Genomic DNA, 21,286 nt, shown 5'->3' on the forward strand with positions numbered 1-21,286 from the left:
ATTATTTGTTAAAAAAAAATTTGGTTTATTGTTACACACAATGGTGCTACATAGCCTTCCCAGCTTGGTGCCTTCTTTTAATACTTAATGATTAAAAAATAAATAATAAATACATTTTATTCAGGAAAAGTACATACAGTTGATTTACAAACATAATGTTGGATTTATAGACAGAGCTAGTACATACAATACCTAAAGCCACTAATACTCATAGCATTTCGGGCAAGGTGTGGGGAAAAAAACACAGACTAAAACTTAATAGTAATCGGGATTAGGTATAAATTGTGTTGAAAGAAGGAATAAAAAATACAAAAAGGGGGGGTTAGCATAGCATAAATCGGCAATTGCACATGTTGGTGAACAGCGTTGTTTAAAAAATAGCAAGACATGGGTTGACATTTAGGAGGTAAGTTAGGTTACATGGAGTTAATTAGGCAGTACCTGGTTTAACTCTTAAACTGGTTGAGAGAGGTACAGCCTTTGACATGATTCAGGAGGTCATTCCACATTCTGGGTCCCTTGATTTGTAGAGCACTTCTAGTTTGGTTACACACAGCCAAATTGAGTAACAGGAAGAGGTCTTGGACACAAATTTGTTCCATGCTAAATGTAGAGGAATCAGCTGAGTATTCCTCAAATAAAATAAGTTGCCTCAGCTTATAAGGTAAATAAAATAAGCATTTCTCAAATAAGTAGCTGCCTTACCTCACTGCCTTACTGCTACTATCCTTCCCGGCATGGTGCCTTCTTTTGATAATTACTTGTTCCACACCCAAATTGTATAACAGGAAGAGGTTTTGGACCCCTACTTCCCTCTCTCTTTTTTAATAGTCTATATAGTCATAATTATAGCTTTAAGTATTCGATGAATAAAGTTTGTGACATTTTTACCCTTCTCCTTACCTAACATCATTTGTGCAGCATATTTTTATTTTATGTCTCACCCAGATTTAATTTCAAAATAAAACCAAACTAAATAAATTAGAAATGGGTATGTATAGCTAAGGTACATTCTTACTACTAGGTGAACAGGGGCATTTGGTGATAGTAAATGATCCCATCAGGCAGGGCTCATCACCTTCTCTCATATTTCATGTTCAGTGTTTATTTACTTAATAAGTACTGGTATAATATCTTGCTATTATAAAACTAATTCTACTATCATCAAACACATATTTACTTCAAGTTTCAAGCAGAGAATGCATATATAACTAACACGAAGGACTCCTCTTCACTAGATTCACCAGCTATAATATTTTGGTCATGTTCCAATATCATAAATCGATCCCAGTGTTATGTAGTAGAGAAAAAATGACTTATATCCAGTTTACGTAAAGCTACGAGTGGTCGAAACCACACTTAAATCCCGGAATGAACTTACGAAGGTTTTGCCACTTAGTGTAGCTACTTGAATACGGACGTAGCCACCACGAAGGCGCTAAGAGGGAAAACGTTCTTAGCTAAGAGGAAAAACCTTCGTACCTTCCTGAATCCGGCCCCAGGAGGAGAAATTAGGTGTAGACTCGCCCGGCGCGGGGGAGTACCCTTCGCGGTGAGAGTCAGCTGGGTGATGGCAGTAATGGAGAATTTATTATATTTGTCTGGTGGTTCATGGAAGGAGATGATTTTATGGTAACCTTGCTGGTTGGTGTGTGGTGGCTGCTGGTTGGTGTGTGGTGGCTGTTTAGGCTGGTGTGTGGTGGGTGCTGGTTGGTGTGTGGTGGCTGTTTAGGCTGGTGTGTGGTGGGTGCTGGTTGGTGTGTGGTGGCTGTTTAGGCTGGTGTGTGGTGGCTGTTTAGGCTGGTGTGTGGTGGGTGCTGGTTGGTGTGTGGTGGCTGTTTAGGCTGGTGTGTGGTGGGTGCTGGTTGGTGTGTGGTGGCTGTTTAGGCTGGTGTGTGGTGGGTGCTGGTTGGTGTGTGGTGGCTGTTTAGGCTGGTGTGTGGTGGGTGCTGGTTGGTGTGTGGTGGCTGTTTAGGCTGGTGTGTGGTGGCTGTTTAGGCTGGTGTGTGGTGGGTGCTGGTTGGTGTGTGGTGGCTGCTTAGGCTGGTGTGTGGTGGGTGCTGGTTGGTGTGTGGTGGCTGTTTAGGCTGGTGTGTGGTGGGTGCTGGTTGGTGTGTGGTGGCTGTTTAGGCTGGTGTGTGGTGGCTGTTTAGGCTGGTGTGTGGTGGGTGCTGGTTGGTGTGTGGTGGCTGCTTAGGCTGGTGTGTGGTGGCTGCTTAGGCTGGTGTGTGGTGGGTGCTGGTTGGTGTGTGGTGGCTGTTTAGGCTGGTGTGTGGTGGGTGCTGGTTGGTGTGTGGTGGCTGCTTAGGCTGGTGTGTGGTGGGTGCTGGTTGGTGTGTGGTGGCTGTTTAGGCTGGTGTGTGGTGGCTGCTTAGGCTGGTGTGTGGTGGGTGCTGGTTGGTGTGTGGTGGCTGTTTAGGCTGGTGTGTGGTGGGTGCTGGTTGGTGTGTGGTGGCTGTTTAGGCTGGTGTGTGGTGGCTGTTTAGGCTGGTGTGTGGTGGGTGCTGGTTGGTGTGTGGTGGCTGTTTAGGCTGGTGTGTGGTGGCTGTTTAGGCTGGTGTGTGGTGGGTGCTGGTTGGTGTGTGGTGGCTGCTTAGGCTGGTGCACGGTGGGTGTACGGAGCTGGTGCACGGCGGGTGTACGGAGCTGGTGCACGGTGGGTGTACGGAGCTGGTGCACGGCGGGTGTACGGAGCTGGTGCACGGTGGGTGTACGGAGCTGGTGCACGGTGGGTGTACGGAGCTGGTGCACGGTGGGTGTACGGTGGGTGTACGGAGCTGGTGCACGGCGGGTGTACGGAGCTGGTGCACGGTGGGTGTACGGAGCTGGTGCACGGTGGGTGTACGGAGCTGGTGCACGGTGGGTGTACGGAGCTGGTGCACGGCGGGTGTACGGAGCTGGTGCACGGTGGGTGTACGGAGCTGGTGCACGGTGGGTGTACGGAGCTGGTGCACGGCGGGTGTACGGAGCTGGTGCACGGTGGGTGTACGGAGCTGGTGCACGGTGGGTGTACGGAGCTGGTGCACGGCGGGTGTACGGAGCTGGTGCACGGCGGGTGTACGGAGCTGGTGCACGGCGGGTGTACGGAGCTGGTGCACGGTGGGTGTACGGAGCTGGTGCACGGTGGGTGTACGGAGCTGGTGCACGGCGGGTGTACGGAGCTGGTGCACGGCGGGTGTACGGAGCTGGTGCACGGTGGGTGTACGGAGCTGGTGCACGGTGGGTGTACGGAGCTGGTGCATGGTGGGTGTACGGAGCTCGTGTACGGTGGGTGTACGGTGGGTGTACGGAGCTGGTGCACGGTGGGTGTACGGAGCTCGTGTACGGTGGCTGTACGGAGCTCGTGCACGGTGGCTGTACGGAGCTCGTGCACGGTGGCTGTACGGAGCTCGTGCACAGTGGCTGTACGGAGCTGGTGCACGGTGGATGTACGGAGGTTATATCTATCTTGAGGTTATCTTGAGATGATTTCGGGGCTTTTCAGTGTCCCCGCGGCCCGGTCCTCGACCAGGCCGCTACCCCCAGGAAGCAGCCCATGACAGCTGACTAACACCCAGGTACCTATTTTACTGCTAGGTAACAGGGGCATAGGGTGAAAGAAACTCTGCCCATTGTTTCTCGCCGGCGCCTGGGATCGAACCCAGGACCACAGGATCACAAGTCCAGCATGCTGTCCGCTCGGCCGACCGGCTCCCGTACGGAGCTCACAGCCATGGGATGACCAGATGGTTGACGGATCTATGGCTAGGCTGCAGGGGACAAATCGACACGAATTCTAATAGATTCTTTTACAGTCTCCGTGGTGTAGTGGTAAGACACTCGCCTGGCGTTCCGCGAGCGCTATGTCATGGGTTCGTATCCTGGCCGGGGAGGATTTACTGGGCGCAATTCCTTAACTGTAGCCTCTGTTTAACGCAACAGTAAAATGTGTACTTGGATGAAAAAACGATTCTTCGCGGCAGGGGATCGTATTCCAGGGACCATAGGATTAAGGACTTGCCCGAAACGCTACGCGTACTAGTGGCTCTACAAGAATGTAACAACTCTTGTATATATCTCAAAAAAAAAAAAAAAAAAAAAAAAAAAAAATTATCAGGATTTAATCCACGATTAATCACCGGGATTTTTTGTTTATCTATTATCGTTTATTTTGTATGACATCATTGTATAGGTATACTTCACGCAGTGAATGAAGGCGAATGTATTTTTCTTGTATTGATATGTATAACACAGCCTATGTTTAATGGTGACTAGTCCATGTAGCGTAGTGGTAAGACACTCGCCTGGCGTTTCGCGGGCTTTGTCCTGGGTTCGTATCCAGGCCGTGGAACATTTACTGGACGTCAATCCTTAACTGTAACCTCTGTTGACCCAACAGTAAAATGGGTACCTGGTTGGTACAAGATTTGGCGGGTCGTATTACGGGGAATATTAGTTTTAATGACTTGCCCGAAACGCTATGCATGCGAGTGACTACAAAAATGTAAGAACTCCTGAATATATAAATTCAACAGTTCATGTCTTCATAAATAAATACATGAAATAAATACAATTAAAGCTGTGTAAGTCATGTCCAGTAAGATTGAGGACTAAGAGAACGGTAGCCTAGTGAAGCAGAACTTGGTGCAGAGAGACTGTATAATAATAAGAATTATTGAACCGGAGATCTGTGATACTGACTTTATACTACGATCTTGGGCAGTTGTTTGTGCATTGATCACTGGATCTTGGGCAGTTGTTTGTGCATTGATCAGTGGATCTTGGGCAGTTGTTTGTGCATTGATCAGTGGATCTTGGGCAGTTGTTTGTGCATTGATCAGTGGATCTTGGGCAGTTGTTTGTGCATTGATCAGTGGATCTTAGGCAGTTGTTTGTGCATTGATCAGTGGATCTTGGGCAGTTGTTTGTGCATTGATCAGTGGATCTTAGGCAGTTGTTTGTGCATTGATCAGTGGATCTTGGGCAGTTGTTTGTGCATTGATCAGTGGATCTTAGGCAGTTGTTTGTGCATTGATCAGTGGATCTTAGGCAGTTGTTTGTGTATTGATCAGTGGATCTTAGGCAGTTGTTTGTGCATTGATCAGTGGATCTTAGGCAGTTGTTTGTGCATTGATCAGTGGATCTTGGGCAGTTGTTTGTGCATTGATCAGTGGATCTTAGGCAGTTGTTTGTGCATTGATCAGTGGATCTTAGGCAGTTGTTTGTGTATTGATCAGTGGATCTTAGGCAGTTGTTTGTGCATTGATCAGTGGATCTTAGGCAGTTGTTTGTGCATTGATCAGTGGATCTTAGGCAGTTGTTTGTGCATTGATCAGTGGATCTTAGGCAGTTGTTTGTGCATTGATCACTGGATCTTAGGCAGTTGTTTGTGCATTGATCAGTGGATCTTGGGCAGTTGTTTGTGCATTGATCAGTGGATCTTAGGCAGTTGTTTGTGCATTGATCACTGGATCTTAGGCAGTTGTTTGTGCATTGATCAGTGGATCTTAGGCAGTTGTTTGTGCATTGATCAGTGGATCTTAGGCAGTTGTTTGTGTATTGATCAGTGGATCTTAGGCAGTTGTTTGTGCATTGATCAGTGGATCTTAGGCAGTTGTTTGTGCATTGATCAGTGGATCTTAGGCAGTTGTTTGTGTATTGATCAGTGGATCTTAGGCAGTTGTTTGTGCATTGATCAGTGGATCTTAGGCAGTTGTTTGTGCATTGATCAGTGGATCTTAGGCAGTTGTTTGTGCATTGATCAGTGGATCTTAGGCAGTTGTTTGTGCATTGATCAGTGGATCTTAGGCAGTTGTTTGTGCATTGATCAGTGGATCTTAGGCAGTTGTTTGTGCATTGATCAGTGGATCTTGGGCAGTTGTTTGTGCATTGACTTAGGCAGTTGTTTGTGCATTGATCAGTGGATCTTAGGCAGTTGTTTGTGCATTGATCAGTGGATCTTAGGCAGTTGTTTGTGCATTGATCAGTGGATCTTAGGCAGTTGTTTGTGCATTGATCAGTGGATCTTGGGCAGTTGTTTGTGCATTGATCAGTGGATCTTAGGCAGTTGTTTGTGCATTGATCAGTGGATCTTAGGCAGTTGTTTGTGCATTGATCAGTGGATCTTAGGCAGTTGTTTGTGTATTGATCAGTGGATCTTAGGCAGTTGTTTGTGCATTGATCAGTGGATCTTAGGCAGTTGTTTGTGCATTGATCAGTGGATCTTAGGCAGTTGTTTGTGCATTGATCAGTGGATCTTAGGCAGTTGTTTGTGCATTGATCACTGGATCTTAGGCAGTTGTTTGTGCATTGATCAGTGGATCTTGGGCAGTTGTTTGTGCATTGATCAGTGGATCTTAGGCAGTTGTTTGTGCATTGATCACTGGATCTTAGGCAGTTGTTTGTGCATTGATCAGTGGATCTTAGGCAGTTGTTTGTGCATTGATCAGTGGATCTTAGGCAGTTGTTTGTGTATTGATCAGTGGATCTTAGGCAGTTGTTTGTGCATTGATCAGTGGATCTTAGGCAGTTGTTTGTGCATTGATCAGTGGATCTTAGGCAGTTGTTTGTGTATTGATCAGTGGATCTTAGGCAGTTGTTTGTGCATTGATCAGTGGATCTTAGGCAGTTGTTTGTGCATTGATCAGTGGATCTTAGGCAGTTGTTTGTGCATTGATCAGTGGATCTTGGGCAGTTGTTTGTGCATTGATCAGTGGATCTTAGGCAGTTGTTTGTGCATTGATCAGTGGATCTTAGGCAGTTGTTTGTGTATTGATCAGTGGATCTTAGGCAGTTGTTTGTGCATTGATCAGTGGATCTTAGGCAGTTGTTTGTGCATTGATCAGTGGATCTTAGGCAGTTGTTTGTGCATTGATCAGTGGATCTTAGGCAGTTGTTTGTGCATTGATCACTGGATCTTAGGCAGTTGTTTGTGCATTGATCAGTGGATCTTGGGCAGTTGTTTGTGCATTGATCAGTGGATCTTAGGCAGTTGTTTGTGCATTGATCACTGGATCTTAGGCAGTTGTTTGTGCATTGATCAGTGGATCTTAGGCAGTTGTTTGTGCATTGATCAGTGGATCTTAGGCAGTTGTTTGTGTATTGATCAGTGGATCTTAGGCAGTTGTTTGTGCATTGATCAGTGGATCTTGGGCAGTTGTTTGTGCATTGATCAGTGGATCTTAGACAGTTGTTTGTGCATTGATCACTGGATCTTAGGCAGTTGTTTGTGCATTGATCAGTGGATCTTAGGCAGTTGTTTGTGCATTGATCAGTGGATCTTAGGCAGTTGTTTGTGTATTGATCAGTGGATCTTAGGCAGTTGTTTGTGCATTGATCAGTGGATCTTAGGCAGTTGTTTGTGCATTGATCAGTGGATCTTAGGCAGTTGTTTGTGCATTGATCAGTGGATCTTAGGCAGTTGTTTGTGCATTGATCAGTGGATCTTAGGCAGTTGTTTGTGCATTGATCAGTGGATCTTAGGCAGTTGTTTGTGCATTGATCAGTGGATCTTGGGCAGTTGTTTGTGCATTGACTTAGGCAGTTGTTTGTGCATTGATCAGTGGATCTTAGGCAGTTGTTTGTGCATTGATCAGTGGATCTTAGGCAGTTGTTTGTGCATTGATCCGTGGATCTTAGGCAGTTGTTTGTGCATTGATTAGTGGATCTTCGGCAGTTGTTTGTGCATTGATCAGTGGATCTTGGGCAGTTGTTTGTGCATTGATCAGTGGATCTTCGGCAGTTGTTTGTGCATTGATCAGTGGATCTTCGGCAGTTGTTTGTGCATTGATCAGTGGGTCTTCGGCAGTTGTTTGTGCATTGATCAGTGGAGTAATGTATATTGCTGATGAAGTGATTATAACAAGTTTATTATATTGATAACGAGTTGTGCATTGATACGATATTTCCGTGTACATAGTATAGTATAATACTTATAATCCACCAAGCCATTGATTCACTAGGTTCCTTTCTAGTGAATCCGATGGTTCCTTTCGGCTCACTAGGTACTGTGGCTCACCGTACACAAGGTGTAGTGCCTGGTGGATACTGTGGCTCCCCGTACACAAGGTGTAGTGCCTGGTGGATACTGTGGCTCACCGTACACAAGGTGTAGTGCCTGGTGGATACTGTGGCTCCCCGTACACAAGGTTCAGATGCCTGGTGGATACTGTGGCTCCCCGTACACAAGGTGTAGTGCCTGGTGGATACTGTGGCTCACCGTACACAAGGTGTAGTGCCTGGTGGATACTGTGGCTCCCCGTACACAAGGTTCAGATGCCTGGTGGATACTGTGGCTCCCCGTACACAAGGTGTAGTGCCTGGTGGATACTGTGGCTCCCCGTACACAAGGTGTAGTGCCTGGTGGATACTGTGGCTCCCCGCACACAAGGTGTAGTGCCTGGTGGATACTGTGGCTCCCCGTACACAAGGTGTAGTGCCTGGTGGATACTGTGGCTCCCCGTACACAAGGTGTAGTGCCTGGTGGATACTGTGGCTCACCGTACACAAGGTGTAGTGCCTGGTGGATACAGTGGCTCCCCGTACACAAGGTGTAGTGCCTGGTGGATACTGTGGCTCCCCGTACACAAGGTTCAGATGCCTGGTGGATACTGTGGCTCCCCGTACACAAGGTGTAGTGCCTGGTGGATACTGTGGCTCCCCGTACACAAGGTGTAGTGCCTGGTGGATACTGTGGCTCCCCGTACACAAGGTGTAGTGCCTGGTGGATACTGTGGCTCCCCGTACACAAGGTGTAGTGCCTGGTGGATACTGTGGCTCCCCGTACACAAGGTGTAGTGCCTGGTGGATACTGTGGCTCACCGTACACAAGGTGTAGTGCCTGGTGGATACTGTGGCTCCCCGTACACAAGGTTCAGATGCCTGGTGGATACTGTGGCTCCCCGTACACAAGGTGTAGTGCCTGGTGGATACTGTGGCTCCCCGTACACAAGGTGTAGTGCCTGGTGGATACTGTGGCTCCCCGTACACAAGGTGTAGTGCCTGGTGGATACTGTGGCTCCCCGTACACAAGGTGTAGTGCCTGGTGGATACTGTGGCTCACCGTACACAAGGTGTAGTGCCTGGTGGATACAGTGGCTCCCCGTACACAAGGTGTAGTGCCTGGTGGATACTGTGGCTCCCCGTACACAAGGTGTAGTGCCTGGTGGATACTGTGGCTCCCCGTACACAAGGTGTAGTGCCTGGTGGATACTGTGGCTCACCGTACACAAGGTGTAGTGCCTGGTGGATACTGTGGCTCACCGTACACAAGGTTCAGATGCCTGGTGGATACTGTGGCTCACCGTACACAAGGTGTAGTGCCTGGTGGATACTGTGGCTCCCCGCACACAAGGTGTAGTGCCTGGTGGATACTGTGGCTCACCGTACACAAGGTGTAGTGCCTGGTGGATTCTGTGGCTCACCGTACACAAGGTTCAGGTGCCTGGTGGATACTGTGGCTCACCGTACACAAGGTTCAGGTGCCTGGTGGATACTGTGGCTCACCGTACACAAGGTTCAGGTGCCTGGTGGATACTGTGGCTCACCGTACACAAGGTTCAGGTGCCTGGTGGATACTGTGGCTCACCGTACACAAGGTTCAGGTGCCTGGTGGATACTGTGGCTCACCGTACACAAGGTTCAGGTGCCTGGTGGATACTGTGGCTCCCCGTACACAAGGTGTAGTGCCTGGTGGATTCTGTGGCTCCCCGTACACAAGGTGTAGTGCCTGGTGGATACTGTGGCTCCCCGTACACAAGGTGTAGTGCCTGGTGGATACTGTGGCTCCCCGTACACAAGGTGTAGTGCCTGGTGGATACTGTGGCTCCCCGTACACAAGGTGTAGTGCCTGGTGGATACTGTGGCTCACCGTACACAAGGTGTAGTGCCTGTTGGATACTGTGGCTCACCGTATACAAGGTGTAGTGCCTGGTGGATACTGTGGCTCACCGTACACAAGGTTCAGGTGCCTGGTGGATACTGTGGCTCACCGTACACAAGGTTCAGATGCCTGGTGGATACTGTGGCTCCCCGTACTCAAGGTGTAGTGCCTGGTGGATACTGTGGCTCCCCGTACACAAGGTGTAGTGCCTGGTGGATACTGTGGCTCCCCGTACACAAGGTTCAGATGCCTGGTGGATACTGTGGCTCCCCGTACTCAAGGTGTAGTGCCTGGTGGATACTGTGGCTCCCCGTACACAAGGTGTAGTGCCTGGTGGATACTGTGGCTCCCCGTACACAAGGTGTAGTGCCTGGTGGATACTGTGGCTCCCAGTACACAAGGTATAGTGCCTGGTGGATACTGTGGCTCACCGTACACAAGGTGTAGTGCCTGGTGGATACTGTGGCTCCCCGTACACAAGGTGTAGTGCCTGGTGGATACTGTGGCTCCCCGTACACAAGGTATAGTGCCTGGTGGATACTGTGGCTCCCCGTACACAAGGTTCAGGTGCCTGGTGGATACTGTGGCTCCCCGTACACAAGGTGTAGTGCCTGGTGGATACTGTGGCTCCCCGTACACAAGGTGTAGTGCCTGGTGGATACTGTGGCTCACCGTACACAAGGTGTAGTGCCTGGTGGATTCTGTGGCTCACCGTACACAAGGTTCAGGTGCCTGGTGGATACTGTGGCTCCCCGTACACAAGGTGTAGTGCCTGGTGGATACAGTGGCTCCCCGTACACAAGGTGTAGTGCCTGGTGGATACTGTGGCTCCCCGTACACAAGGTGTAGTGCCTGGTGGATACTGTGGCTCCCCGTACACAAGGTGTAGTGCCTGGTGGATACTGTGGCTCACCGTACACAAGGTGTAGTGCCTGGTGGATACTGTGGCTCACCGTACTCAAGGTGTAGTGCCTGGTGGATACTGTGGCTCCCCGTACACAAGGTGTAGTGCCTGGTGGATACTGTGGCTCCCCGTACACAAGGTGTAGTGCCTGGTGGATACTGTGGCTCACCGTACACAAGGTTCAGGTGCCTGGTGGATACTGTGGCTCACCGTACACAAGGTTCAGGTGCCTGGTGGATACTGTGGCTCACCTTACACAAGGTTCAGATGCCTGGTGGATACTGTGGCTCACCGTACACAAGGTTCAGGTGCCTGGTGGATACTGTGGCTCACCGTACACAAGGTTCAGGTGCCTGGTGGATACTGTGGCTCCCCGTACACAAGGTGTAGTGCCTGGTGGATACTGTGGCTCCCCGTACACAAGGTGTAGTGCCTGGTGGATACTGTGGCTCCCCGTACACAAGGTGTAGTGCCTGGTGGATACAGTGGCTCCCCGTACACAAGGTGTAGTGCCTGGTGGATACTGTGGCTCCCCGTACACAAGGTGTAGTGCCTGGTGGATACTGTGGCTCCCCGTACACAAGGTATAGTGCCTGGTGGATACTGTGGCTCCCAGTACACAAGGTGTAGTGCCTGGTGGATACTGTGGCTCACCGTACACAAGGTTCAGGTGCATGGTGGATACTGTGGCTCCCAGTACACAAGGTATAGTGCCTGGTGGATACTGTGGCTCACCGTACACAAGGTTCAGATGCCTGGTGGATACTGTGGCTCCCCGTACACAAGGTTCAGGTGCCTGGTGGATACTGTGGCTCCCCGTACACAAGGTGTAGTGCCTGGTGGATACTGTGGCTCCCCGTACACAAGGTGTAGTGCCTGGTGGATACTGTGGCTCCCAGTACACAAGGTGTAGTGCCTGGTGGATACTGTGGCTCACCGTACACAAGGTGTAGTGCCTGGTGGATACTGTGGCTCCCAGTACACAAGGTGTAGTGCCTGGTGGATACTGTGGCTCACCGTACACAAGGTTCAGATGCCTGGTGGATACTGTGGCTCCCCGTTCACAAGGTGTAGTGCCTGGTGGATACTGTGGCTCCCCGTACACAAGGTGTAATGCCTGGTAGATACTGTGGCTCACCGTACACAAGGTTCAGGTGCCTGGTGGATACTGTGGCTCCCCGTACACAAGGTGTAGTGCCTGGTAGATACTGTGGCTCACCGTACACAAGGTGTAGTGCCTGGTGGATACTGTGGCTCACCGTACACAAGGTTCAGGTGCCTGGTGGATACTGTGGCTCCCCGTACACAAGGTTCAGGTGCCTGGTGGATACTGTGGCTCCCCGTACACAAGGTGTAGTGCCTGGTGGATACTGTGGCTCCCCGTACACAAGGTTCAGGTGCCTGGTGGATACTGTGGCTCCCCGTACACAAGGTGTAGTGCCTGGTAGATACTGTGGCTCACCGTACACAAGGTGTAGTGCCTGGTGGATACTGTGGCTCACCGTACACAAGGTGTAGTGCCTGGTGGATACTGTGGCTCCCCGTACACAAGGTTCAGGTGCCTGGTGGATACTGTGGCTCACCGTACACAAGGTGTAGTGCCTGGTGGATACTGTGGCTCCCCGTACACAAGGTGTAGTGCCTGGTGGATACTGTGGCTCCCCGTACACAAGGTGTAGTGCCTGGTGGATACTGTGGCTCCCCGTACACAAGGTGTAGTGCCTGGTGGATACTGTGGCTCCCCGTACACAAGGTGTAGTGCCTGGTAGATACTGTGGCTCACCGTACACAAGGTGTAGTGCCTGGTGGATACTGTGGCTCCCCGTACACAAGGTGTAGTGCCTGGTGGATACTGTGGCTCCCCGTACACAAGGTGTAGTGCCTGGTGGATACTGTGGCTCACTGTACACAAGGTTCAGGTACCTGGTGGATACTGTGGCTCACCGTACACAAGGTGTAGTGCCTGGTGGATACTGTGGCTCCCCGTACACAAGGTGTAGTGCCTGATGGATACTGTGGCTCACCGTACACAAGGTTCAGGTGCCTGGTGGATACTGTGGCTCCCCGTACGCAAGGTGTAGTGCCTGGTGGATACTGTGGCTCCCCGTACACAAGGTGTAGTGCCTGATGGATACTGTGGCTCACCGTACACAAGGTTCAGGTGCCTGGTGGATACTGTGGCTCCCCGTACACAAGGTGTAGTGTCTGGTGGATACTGTGGCTCACCGTACACAAGGTTCAGGTGCCTGGTGGATACTGTGGCTCCCTGTACACAAGGTTCAGGTGCCTGGTGGATACTGTGGCTCACCGTACACAAGGTGTAGTGCCTGGTGGATACTGTGGCTCACCGTACACAAGGTGTAGTGCCTGGTGGATACTGTGGCTCACCGTACACAAGGTGTAGTGCCTGGTGGATACTGTGGCTCCCCGTACACAAGGTGTAGTGCCTGATGGATACTGTGGCTCACCGTACACAAGGTTCAGGTGCCTGGTGGATACTGTGGCTCACCGTACACAAGGTGTAGTGCCTGGTGGATACTGTGGCTCCCCGTACACAAGGTGTAGTGTCTGGTGGATACTGTGGCTCCCCGTACACAAGGTGTAGTGCCTGGTGGATACTGTGGCTCCCAGTACACACACTTGTCCATCACCCAGTAGTGGTCGTCAAACAGTTGCATCGTGACAATGACTTAAGGCGTTGGAGTTCTCAGCCGCCGGGTATATTGTTGGTGAGGCTGGTGTAGGTGTGGTGAGGCTGGTGTAGGTGTGGTGAGGCTGGTGTAGGTGTGGTGAGGCTGGTGTAGGTGTGGTGAGGCTGGTGTAGGTGTGGTGAGGCTGGTGTAGGTGTGGTGAGGCTGGTGTAGGTGTGGTGAGGCTGGTGTAGGTGTGGTGAGGCTGGTGTAGGTGTGGTGAGGCTGGTGTGGGTGTGGTGAGGCTGGTGTAGGTGTGGTGAGGCTGCTGTAGGTGTGGTGAGGCTGGTGTAGGTGTGGTGAGGGCTAGCAGCGAGGCGGGGCGTGAGGGCCCCAGCAGCAGCGAGGCGGGGCGGTGAGGGCCCCAGCAGCAGCGAGGCGGGGCGGTGAAGGCCCCAGCAGCAGCGAGGCGGGGCGGTGAGGGGCCAGCAGCAGCGAGGCGGGGCGGTGAGGGCCCCAGCAGCAGCGAGGCGGGGCGGTGAGGGCCCCAGCAGCAGCGAGGCGGGGCGGTGAGGGGCCAGCAGCAGCTAGGCGGGGCGGTGAGGGCCCCAGCAGCAGCGAGGCGGGGCGGTGAGGGGCCAGCAGCAGCGAGGCGGGGCGGTGAGGGGCCAGCAGCAGCGAGGCGGGGCTGTGAGGGCCCCAGCAGCAGCGAGGCGGGGCGGTGAGTGGCCAGCAGCAGCGAGGCGGGGCGGTGAGGGCCCCAGCAGCAGCGAGGCGGGGCGGTGAGGGGCCAGCAGCAGCGAGGCGGGGCGGTGAGGGCCCCAGCAGCAGCGAGGCGGGGCGGTGAGGGGCCAGCAGCGAGGCGGGGCGGTGAGGGCCCCAGCAGCAGCGAGGCGGGGCGGTGAGGGCCCCAGCAGCGAGGCGGGGCGGTGAGGGCCCCAGCAGCAGCGAGGCGGGGCGGTGAGGGGCCAGCAGCGAGGCGGGGCGGTGAGGGCCCCAGCAGCGAGGCGGGGCGGTGAGGGCCCCAGCAGCAGCGAGGCGGGGCGGTGAGGGGCCAGCAGCAGCGAGGCGGGGCGGTGAGGGGCCAGCAGCAGCGAGGCGGGGCGGTGAGGGCCCCAGCAGCAGCGAGGCGGGGCGTGAGGGGCCAGCAGCAGCGAGGCGGGGCGGTGAGGGCCCCCAGCAGCAGCGAGGCGGGGCGGTGAGGGCCCCAGCAGCAGCGAGGCGGGGCGGTGAGGGCCCCAGCAGCAGCGAGGCGGGGCGGTGAGGGGCCCAGCAGCAGCGAGGCGGGGCGGTGAGGGCCCCAGCAGCAGCGAGGCGGGGCGGTGAGGGCCCCAGCAGCAGCGAGGCGGGGCGGTGAGGGCCCCAGCAGCAGCGAGGCGGGGCGGTGAGGGGCCCAGCAGCGAGGCGGGGCGTGAGGGGCCAGCAGCAGCGAGGCGGGGCGGTGAGGGGCCCAGCAGCAGCGAGGCGGGGCGGTGAGGGGCCAGCAGCAGCGAGGCGGGGCGGTGAGGGGCCAGCAGCAGCGAGGCGGGGCGGTGAGGGCCCCAGCAGCAGCGAGGCGGGGCGGTGAGGGCCCCAGCAGCAGCAGCGAGGCGGGGCGGTAAGGGCCCCAGCAGCAGCGAGGCGGGGCGGTGAGGGCCCCAGCAGCAGCGAGGCGGGGCGGTGAGGAGCCAGCAGCAGCGAGGCGGGGCGGTGAGGGCCCCAGCAGCAGCGAGGCGGGGCGTGAGGGCCCCAGCAGCAGCGAGGCGGGGCGTGAGGGCCCCAGCAGCAGCGAGGCGGGGCGGTGAGGGCCCCAGCAGCGAGGCGGGGCGGTGAGGGCCCCAGCAGCAGCGAGGCGGGGCGGTGAGGGCCCCAGCAGCAGCGAGGCGGGGCGGTGAGGGCCCCAGCAGCAGCGAGGCGGGGCGGTGAGGGCCCCAGCAGCAGCGAGGCGGGGCGGTGAGGGCCCCAGCAGCGAGGCGGGGCGGTGAGGGCCCCAGCAGCAGCGACGCGGGGCGGTGAGGGCCCCAGCAGCGAGGCGGGGCGTGCAGGCAACTGATGCTGCAGGTCACCACGAGCAGCAGCAGCAGCAGCTGCAGCTGAAGGTGCGCGTGCCGAAGGGTTGCCATGGTGACCCACCAGGGTGAGGGGAGGGTGGTGTCGGCGGCGGCCTCCCTCATCCCCTCAGTGTGCTTTCTGCTGTGCTCGGGGACTGTTGCATGCAGACCAGCCCGCAATGAGAGTCCTAGACCCGCCACACTGCTAAGGTAAGACCCCCCCCCCTTGGTGTGTGGGGGTGAGGGCGTTGGGCAGCGGTGGTGGGCCCGGGGCCACGGTGGGCCCCTGCCCACCGTGGGTCCTCACGGTGGGCTGGATCAATACCCCGAGACCCTAAATGTGAACCCACCACCGCGCAACCCTGCCTGAGTGGTGAGGATGGTGAAGCTTTCCGCCACGCCACCATACTCACCATACAGGCGGGTTGTGAGGCCCTCACTCACCATACAGGCGGGTTGTGAGGGCCACACTCACCGTACAGGCGGGTTGTGAGGGCTACACTCACCATACAGGCGGGTTGTGAGGTCCACACTCACCATCCAGGCGGGTTGTGAGGCCCTCACTCACCATCCAGGCGGGTTGTGAGGTCCACACTCACTATACAGGCGGGTTGTGAGGTCCACACTCACCATACAGGCGGGTTGTGAGGTCCACACTCACCATACAGGCGGGTTGTGAACACCACACTCACCATACAGGCGGGTTGTGAACACCACACTCACCATACAGGCGGGTTGTGAGGTCCACACTCACCATACAGGCGGGTTGTGAGGTCCACACTCACCATACAGGCGGGTTGTGAGGGCCACACTCACCATACAGGCGGGTTGTGAGGGCCACTCTCACCATACAGGCGGGTTGTGAGGGCCACACTCACCATACAGGCGGGTTGTGAGGGCCACACTCACCATCCAGGCGGGTTGTGAGGTCCACACTCACCATACAGGCGGGTTGTGAGGTCCACACTCACCATACAGGCGGGTTGTGAGGTCCACACTCACCATACAGGCGGGTTGTGAGGTCCACACTCACCATACAGGCGGGTTGTGAGGTCCACACTCACCATACAGGCGGGTTGTGAGGTCCACACTCACCATACAGGCGGGTTGTGAGGTCCACACTCACCATACAGGCGGGTTGTGAGGTCCACACTCACCATACAGGCGGGTTGTGAGGTCCACACTCACCATACAGGCGGGTTGTGAGGGCCACACTCACCATACAGGCGGGTTGTGAGGTTCACACTCACCATACAGGCGGGTTGTGAGGTCCACACTCACCATACAGGCGGGTTGTGAGGGCCACACTCACCATACAGGCGGGTTGTGAGGGCCACACTCACCATACAGGCGGGTTGTGAACACCACACTCACCATCCAGGCGGGTTGTGAGGTCCACACCCACCATACAGGCGGGTTGTGAGGGCCACACTCACCATACAGGCGGGTTGTGAGGTCCACACTCACCATACAGGCGGGTTGTGAGGTCCACACTCACCATACAGGCGGGTTGTGAACGCCTCACTCGCCGTACAGGCGGGTTGTGAACGCCTCAGTCGCCGTACAGGCGGGTTGTGAACGCCTCACTCACCGTACAGGCGGGTTGTGAGGTCCACACTCGCCGTACAGGCGGGTTGTGAACGCCTCACTCACCGTACAGGCGGGTTGTGAGGTCCACACTCGCCGTACAGGCGGGTTGTGAACGCCTCACTCACCGTACAGGCGGGTTGTGAGGTCCACACTCGCCGTACAGGCGGGTTGTGAACGCCTCACTCGCCGTACAGGCGGGTTGTGAACGCCTCACTCACCGTACAGGCGGGTTGTGAGTCACGGTGGCGGTGGTGGGCCGGGCTTGGTGAGTCACGGTGGTGGTGGGCCGGGCTTGGTGAGTTACGGCGGTGGTGGTGGGCCGGGCTTGGTGAGTCACGGTGGTGGGCCGGGCTTGGTGAGTCACGGCGGTGGGCCGGGCTTGGTGAGTCACGGTGGTGGGCCGGGCTTGGTGAGTCACGGTGGTGGGCGTGGGTCGGGCTTGGTGAGTCACGGCGGTGGTGGTGGGCCGGGCTTGGTGAGTCACGGTGGTGGTGGTGGGCCGGGCTTGGTGAGTCACGGCGGTGGTGGTGGGCCGGGCTTGGTGAGTCACGGTGGTGGGCGTGGGTCGGGCTTGGTGAGTCACGGCGGTGGTGGTGGGCCGGGCTTGGTGAGTCACGGTGGTGGGCGTGGGTCGGGCTTGGTGAGTCACGGCGGTGGTGGTGGGCCGGGCTTGGTGAGTCACGATGGTGGGCGTGGGTCGGGCTTGGTGAGTCACGGCGGTGATGGTGGGCCGGGCTTGGTGAGTCACGGTGGTGGTGGTGGGCCGGGCTTGGTGAGTCACGGTGGTGGTGGTGGGCCGGGCTTGGTGGGTCACGGTGGTGGTGGTGGGCCGGGCTTGGTGAGTCACGGCGGTGGTGGTGGGCCGGGCTTGGTGAGTCACGGCGGTGGTGGTGGGTCGGGCTTGGTGAGTCACGGTGGTGGTGGGCCGGGCTTGGTGAGTCACGGTGGTGGTGGTGGGCCGGGCTTGGTGAGTCACGGTGGTGGTGGTGGTGGTGGGTCAGTCTTGGTGAGTCACGGTGGTGGTGGGCCGGGCTTGGTGAGTCACGGCGGTGGTGGTGGGCCGGGCTTTCATTAGATTCCAACGAGAATCCCATTCATCTGGACTCTAGGGGATTCGAACCGTGGCCCCCAGGTCTGTGAAGCCGAATCTCTATCGAGCGAGCTATCGAGTAGTCTTAATACTGCTCAGGGTGGTGACCCCACACACGTGGGGTCTAGCGTTCGAGTCTCCTACAACCCAGATGAAAGCTAAAGTTTATTTCCACGAAAGTGTGGCTACGGGAGCTGAACCTCTATACCTTGAGCGACCTCAGTCGTCGACCTGGTACCCGGTGTTGCTAGGAGGTCGTGGCTAGGAGGTCGTGGCTAGGAGGTCGTGGGCTTGGAGGTCGTAGGCTAGTAGGTCGTGGCTAGGTCGTCGTGGGCTAGGAGGTCGTGGGCTAGTAAGTCGTGGGCTAATAGGTCGTGGCTAGGTCGTCGTGGGCTAGGAGGTCGTGGGCTAGGAGGTCGTGGGCTAGGAGGTCGTGGGCTAGGAGGTCGTGGGCTAGGAGGTCGTGGGCTAGTAGGTCGTGGGCTAATAGGTCGTGGCTAGGTCGTCGTGGGCTAGGAGGTCGTGGGTTAGGAGGTCGTGGGCTAGGAGGTCGTGGGCTAGTAAGTCGTGGGCTAATAGGTCGTGGCTAGGTCGTCGTGGGCTAGGAGGTCGTGGGCTTAGGAGGTCGTGGGCTAGTAGGTCGTGGGCTAATAGGTCGTGGCTAGGTCGTCGTGGGCTAGGAGGCCAGGTCGTAGCAGAATGTAGCTAGGAGAGGAAACTACACCCAAAAATATATAACCCCAATCCAACCTATGTGAGCTAAAGGCTAAATAGCGATTTTCAGTTCTTATTTTCGAGAATAGTGTTTACATATAAAGGTTTGAAGCGCCTATTTTTGGAGGCTCTTCAAGAAGCGCTACATTCTCCTTGTTCACATCCAGACAAAACAGCCATAGTTGTGTCTTTAGCTGGTCGTCGTAACATATCATTAGAACATTTAGTACTGTCTCTCTGAAGTTTTCAGGCTAAAGTCTGCCTGTACATACTGCCTCAAGATAACCTCAAGATAACCTCAAGATAACCCTACATGGCTGCTTGTGCAAAGAATCTGCTTCATCTGCTGCTTTGGTCTGCTTGACCAAAGCCAGAGCTCAATCCCCGCAAGCACAAATAGGTTAGTACAAGCAGCCATGCACAAAAGCATCCACGTTCACAAGCATCCGTGCAGGGGGGCTGGCTGGCTGAGTGGACAGCGCTCTAGGCTCGTGGATCTAGGGACCCGGGTTCGATCCCGGCAGCCGGCGGAAAAACAAATGGGCAGAGTTTCAGAGTTTCACCCTGATGCCCCTGTTACCTAGCAGTAAATATGTACCTGGGAGTAAGACAGCTTCTACGTGCTGCGTCCTGGGAGGGGGGGGGGGGAATTAGTAGTTAGTAACAGTTGATTGATTGACAGTTGAGAGGCGGGCCGAAAGAGCAAAGCTCAACCCCCGCATACCACGAGTACAAAAGCGCGCGCGCACACAGAGAATGACAAAGAGGTGTGTGAGAAACTCAACAAAAGGTTCCAGGAGGTCTTTACAATAGAACAAGAAGTCACGGCGCTAGGAGAGGTGGCAGCAAACCAGGCGACCTTGGAAAGGTTCGAAATTACAAGAGATGAGGTCAAGAAGCACCTATTGGAGCTGGATGTGAGAAAAGCTGTTGGGCCGGATGGAATCTCGCCATGGGTATTGAAAGTGTGTGCAGGAGCACTTTGCTTGCCACTCTCCATAGTGTATAGTAGGTCACTGGAAACGGGAGACCCACCAGAAATATGGAAGACTGCTAATGTGCACTGGATAAGCACCTCCAAAGGATACCTGATCAACCAGGCTGTGACTCATACGTCAGGCTGCGAGCAGCCGCGTCTAACAGCCTGGTTGATCAGTCCAGCAACCAGGAGGCCTGGTCGACGACCGGGCCGCGGGGACACTAAGCCCCGGAAGCACCTCAAGGTAGGTAGGTGGTCCCAATATACATAAAGGGTGACAGACAAGAGGCACTGAACTACAGGCCAGTGTCCTTAACTTGTATACCATGCAAGGTGATGGAGAAGATTGTGAGAAAAACCCAGTAACACATCTGGAGAGACGAGAATTCTACGATCAGGTGACAAAGATTAAGCAAGAAACAGAAGGATGGGCGGACTGCATTTTTTTGGACTGTCGGAAAGCCTTTGACACAGTACCCCATAAAAGGTTGATGCATAAGCTGGAGAAACAGGCAGGAGTAACTGGTAGGGCGCTCCAGTGGATAAGGGAGTATCTAAGCAATAGGAAGCAGAGAGTTATAGTGAGGGGTGAGACCTCAGATTGGCATGAAGTCACCAGTGGAGTCCCACAGGGCTCTGTACTCGGACCTATCCTGTTTCTGATATACGTAAATGATCTCCCAGAGGGTATAGACTCATTCCTCTCAATGTTTGCTGACGACGCCAAAATTATGAGGAGGATTAAGACAGAGGAGGACAGCTTGAGACTTCAAGAAGACCTGGACAAGCTGCAGGAATGGTCGAACAAGTGGTTGTTAGTGTTTAACCCAAGCAAATGTAATGTAATGAAGATAGGGGTAGGAAGCAGGAGACCAGATACAAGGTACCATCTGGGAGATGAAATACTTCAGGAGTCAGAGAGAAAGAAAGATCTGGGGGTTGATATCACGCCAGACCTGTCCCCTGAAGCTCATATCAAGAGGATAACATCAGCGGCATATGCCAGGTTGGCTAACATAAGAACGGCATTTAGAAACTTGTGTAAGGAATCATTCAGAACATTATATACCACATATGTCAGACCAATCCTGGAGTATGCGGCTCCAGCATGGAGTCCATATCTAGTCAAGGATAAGACTAAACTGGAAAAGGTTCAATGGTTTGCCACCAGACTAGTACCCAAGCTGAGAGGTATGAGCTACGAGGAGAGACTACGGGAATTAAACCTCACTTCGCTGGAAGACAGAAGAGTTAGGGGGGACATGATCACCACATTCAAGATTCTGAAGGGAATCGACAGGGTTGATAAAGACAGGCTATTTAACACAAGGGGAACACGCACAAGGGGACACAGGTGGAAACTGAGTGCCCAAATGAGCCACAGAGATATTAGAAAGAACTTTTTTAGTGTCAGAGTGGTTGACAAATGGAATGCATTAGGAAGTGATGTGGTGGAGGCTGGCTCCATACACAGTTTCAAGAGTAGATAT

General features: G+C 54.4%; 3 protein-coding genes across 10 annotated transcripts in view; 1 reads left to right on the forward strand and 2 right to left on the reverse strand.

The window, feature by feature from the left end:
* Nucleotides 1-4,686: 4,686 nt before the first annotated feature.
* On the reverse strand, nucleotides 4,687-13,441 carry LOC138358734 (neurogenic locus notch homolog protein 1-like). The gene is made up of 2 exons (XM_069316898.1): nucleotides 13,404-13,441; nucleotides 4,687-7,822 (listed from the first exon to the last, which is right to left on the reverse strand). The coding sequence occupies exons 1-2, from the start codon at nucleotides 13,439-13,441 to the stop codon at nucleotides 4,687-4,689; spliced, it is 3,174 nt and encodes a 1,057-aa protein (XP_069172999.1).
* A 539-nt stretch (nucleotides 13,442-13,980) lies between these two features.
* On the reverse strand, nucleotides 13,981-15,495 carry LOC123746661 (basic proline-rich protein-like). Its single transcript, XM_045728327.2, has one exon. It carries the CDS (start codon nucleotides 15,493-15,495, stop codon nucleotides 13,981-13,983), a length of 1,515 nt encoding a protein of 504 aa, XP_045584283.2.
* Nucleotides 15,496-15,504: 9 nt separating this feature from the next.
* LOC123746665 (regulator of G-protein signaling 7) overlaps nucleotides 15,505-21,286 on the forward strand; it is a 390,003-nt gene continuing 384,221 nt past the window's right edge. For all 8 annotated transcript variants that reach the window (XM_069316820.1, XM_069316816.1, XM_069316824.1 and 5 more), the window contains exon 1: nucleotides 15,505-15,633. The gene's annotated coding sequence lies outside the window, so the exon portion shown is untranslated. The remainder of the gene's footprint in view (nucleotides 15,634-21,286) is intronic.

This window comes from Procambarus clarkii, chromosome 85 (assembly GCF_040958095.1).
Source record: "Procambarus clarkii isolate CNS0578487 chromosome 85, FALCON_Pclarkii_2.0, whole genome shotgun sequence".
Taxonomy (NCBI): domain Eukaryota; kingdom Metazoa; phylum Arthropoda; class Malacostraca; order Decapoda; family Cambaridae; genus Procambarus; species Procambarus clarkii.

What these genes read in the sequence shown, in the direction of transcription:
- LOC138358734 (XM_069316898.1), bottom strand. Translation starts at nt 13,441, where the DNA reads ATGCAACTGTTTGACGACCACTACTGGGTGATGGACAA. An exon ending in CACTACTGGGTGATGGACAA is followed by an intron (nt 7,823 to 13,403) that starts GTGTGTGTACTG and finishes TCACTTCATCAG; the next exon opens with CAATATACATTACTCCACTG.
- LOC123746661 (XM_045728327.2), bottom strand. Translation starts at nt 15,495, where the DNA reads ATGGCAACCCTTCGGCACGCGCACCTTCAGCTGCAGCTGCTGCTGCTG.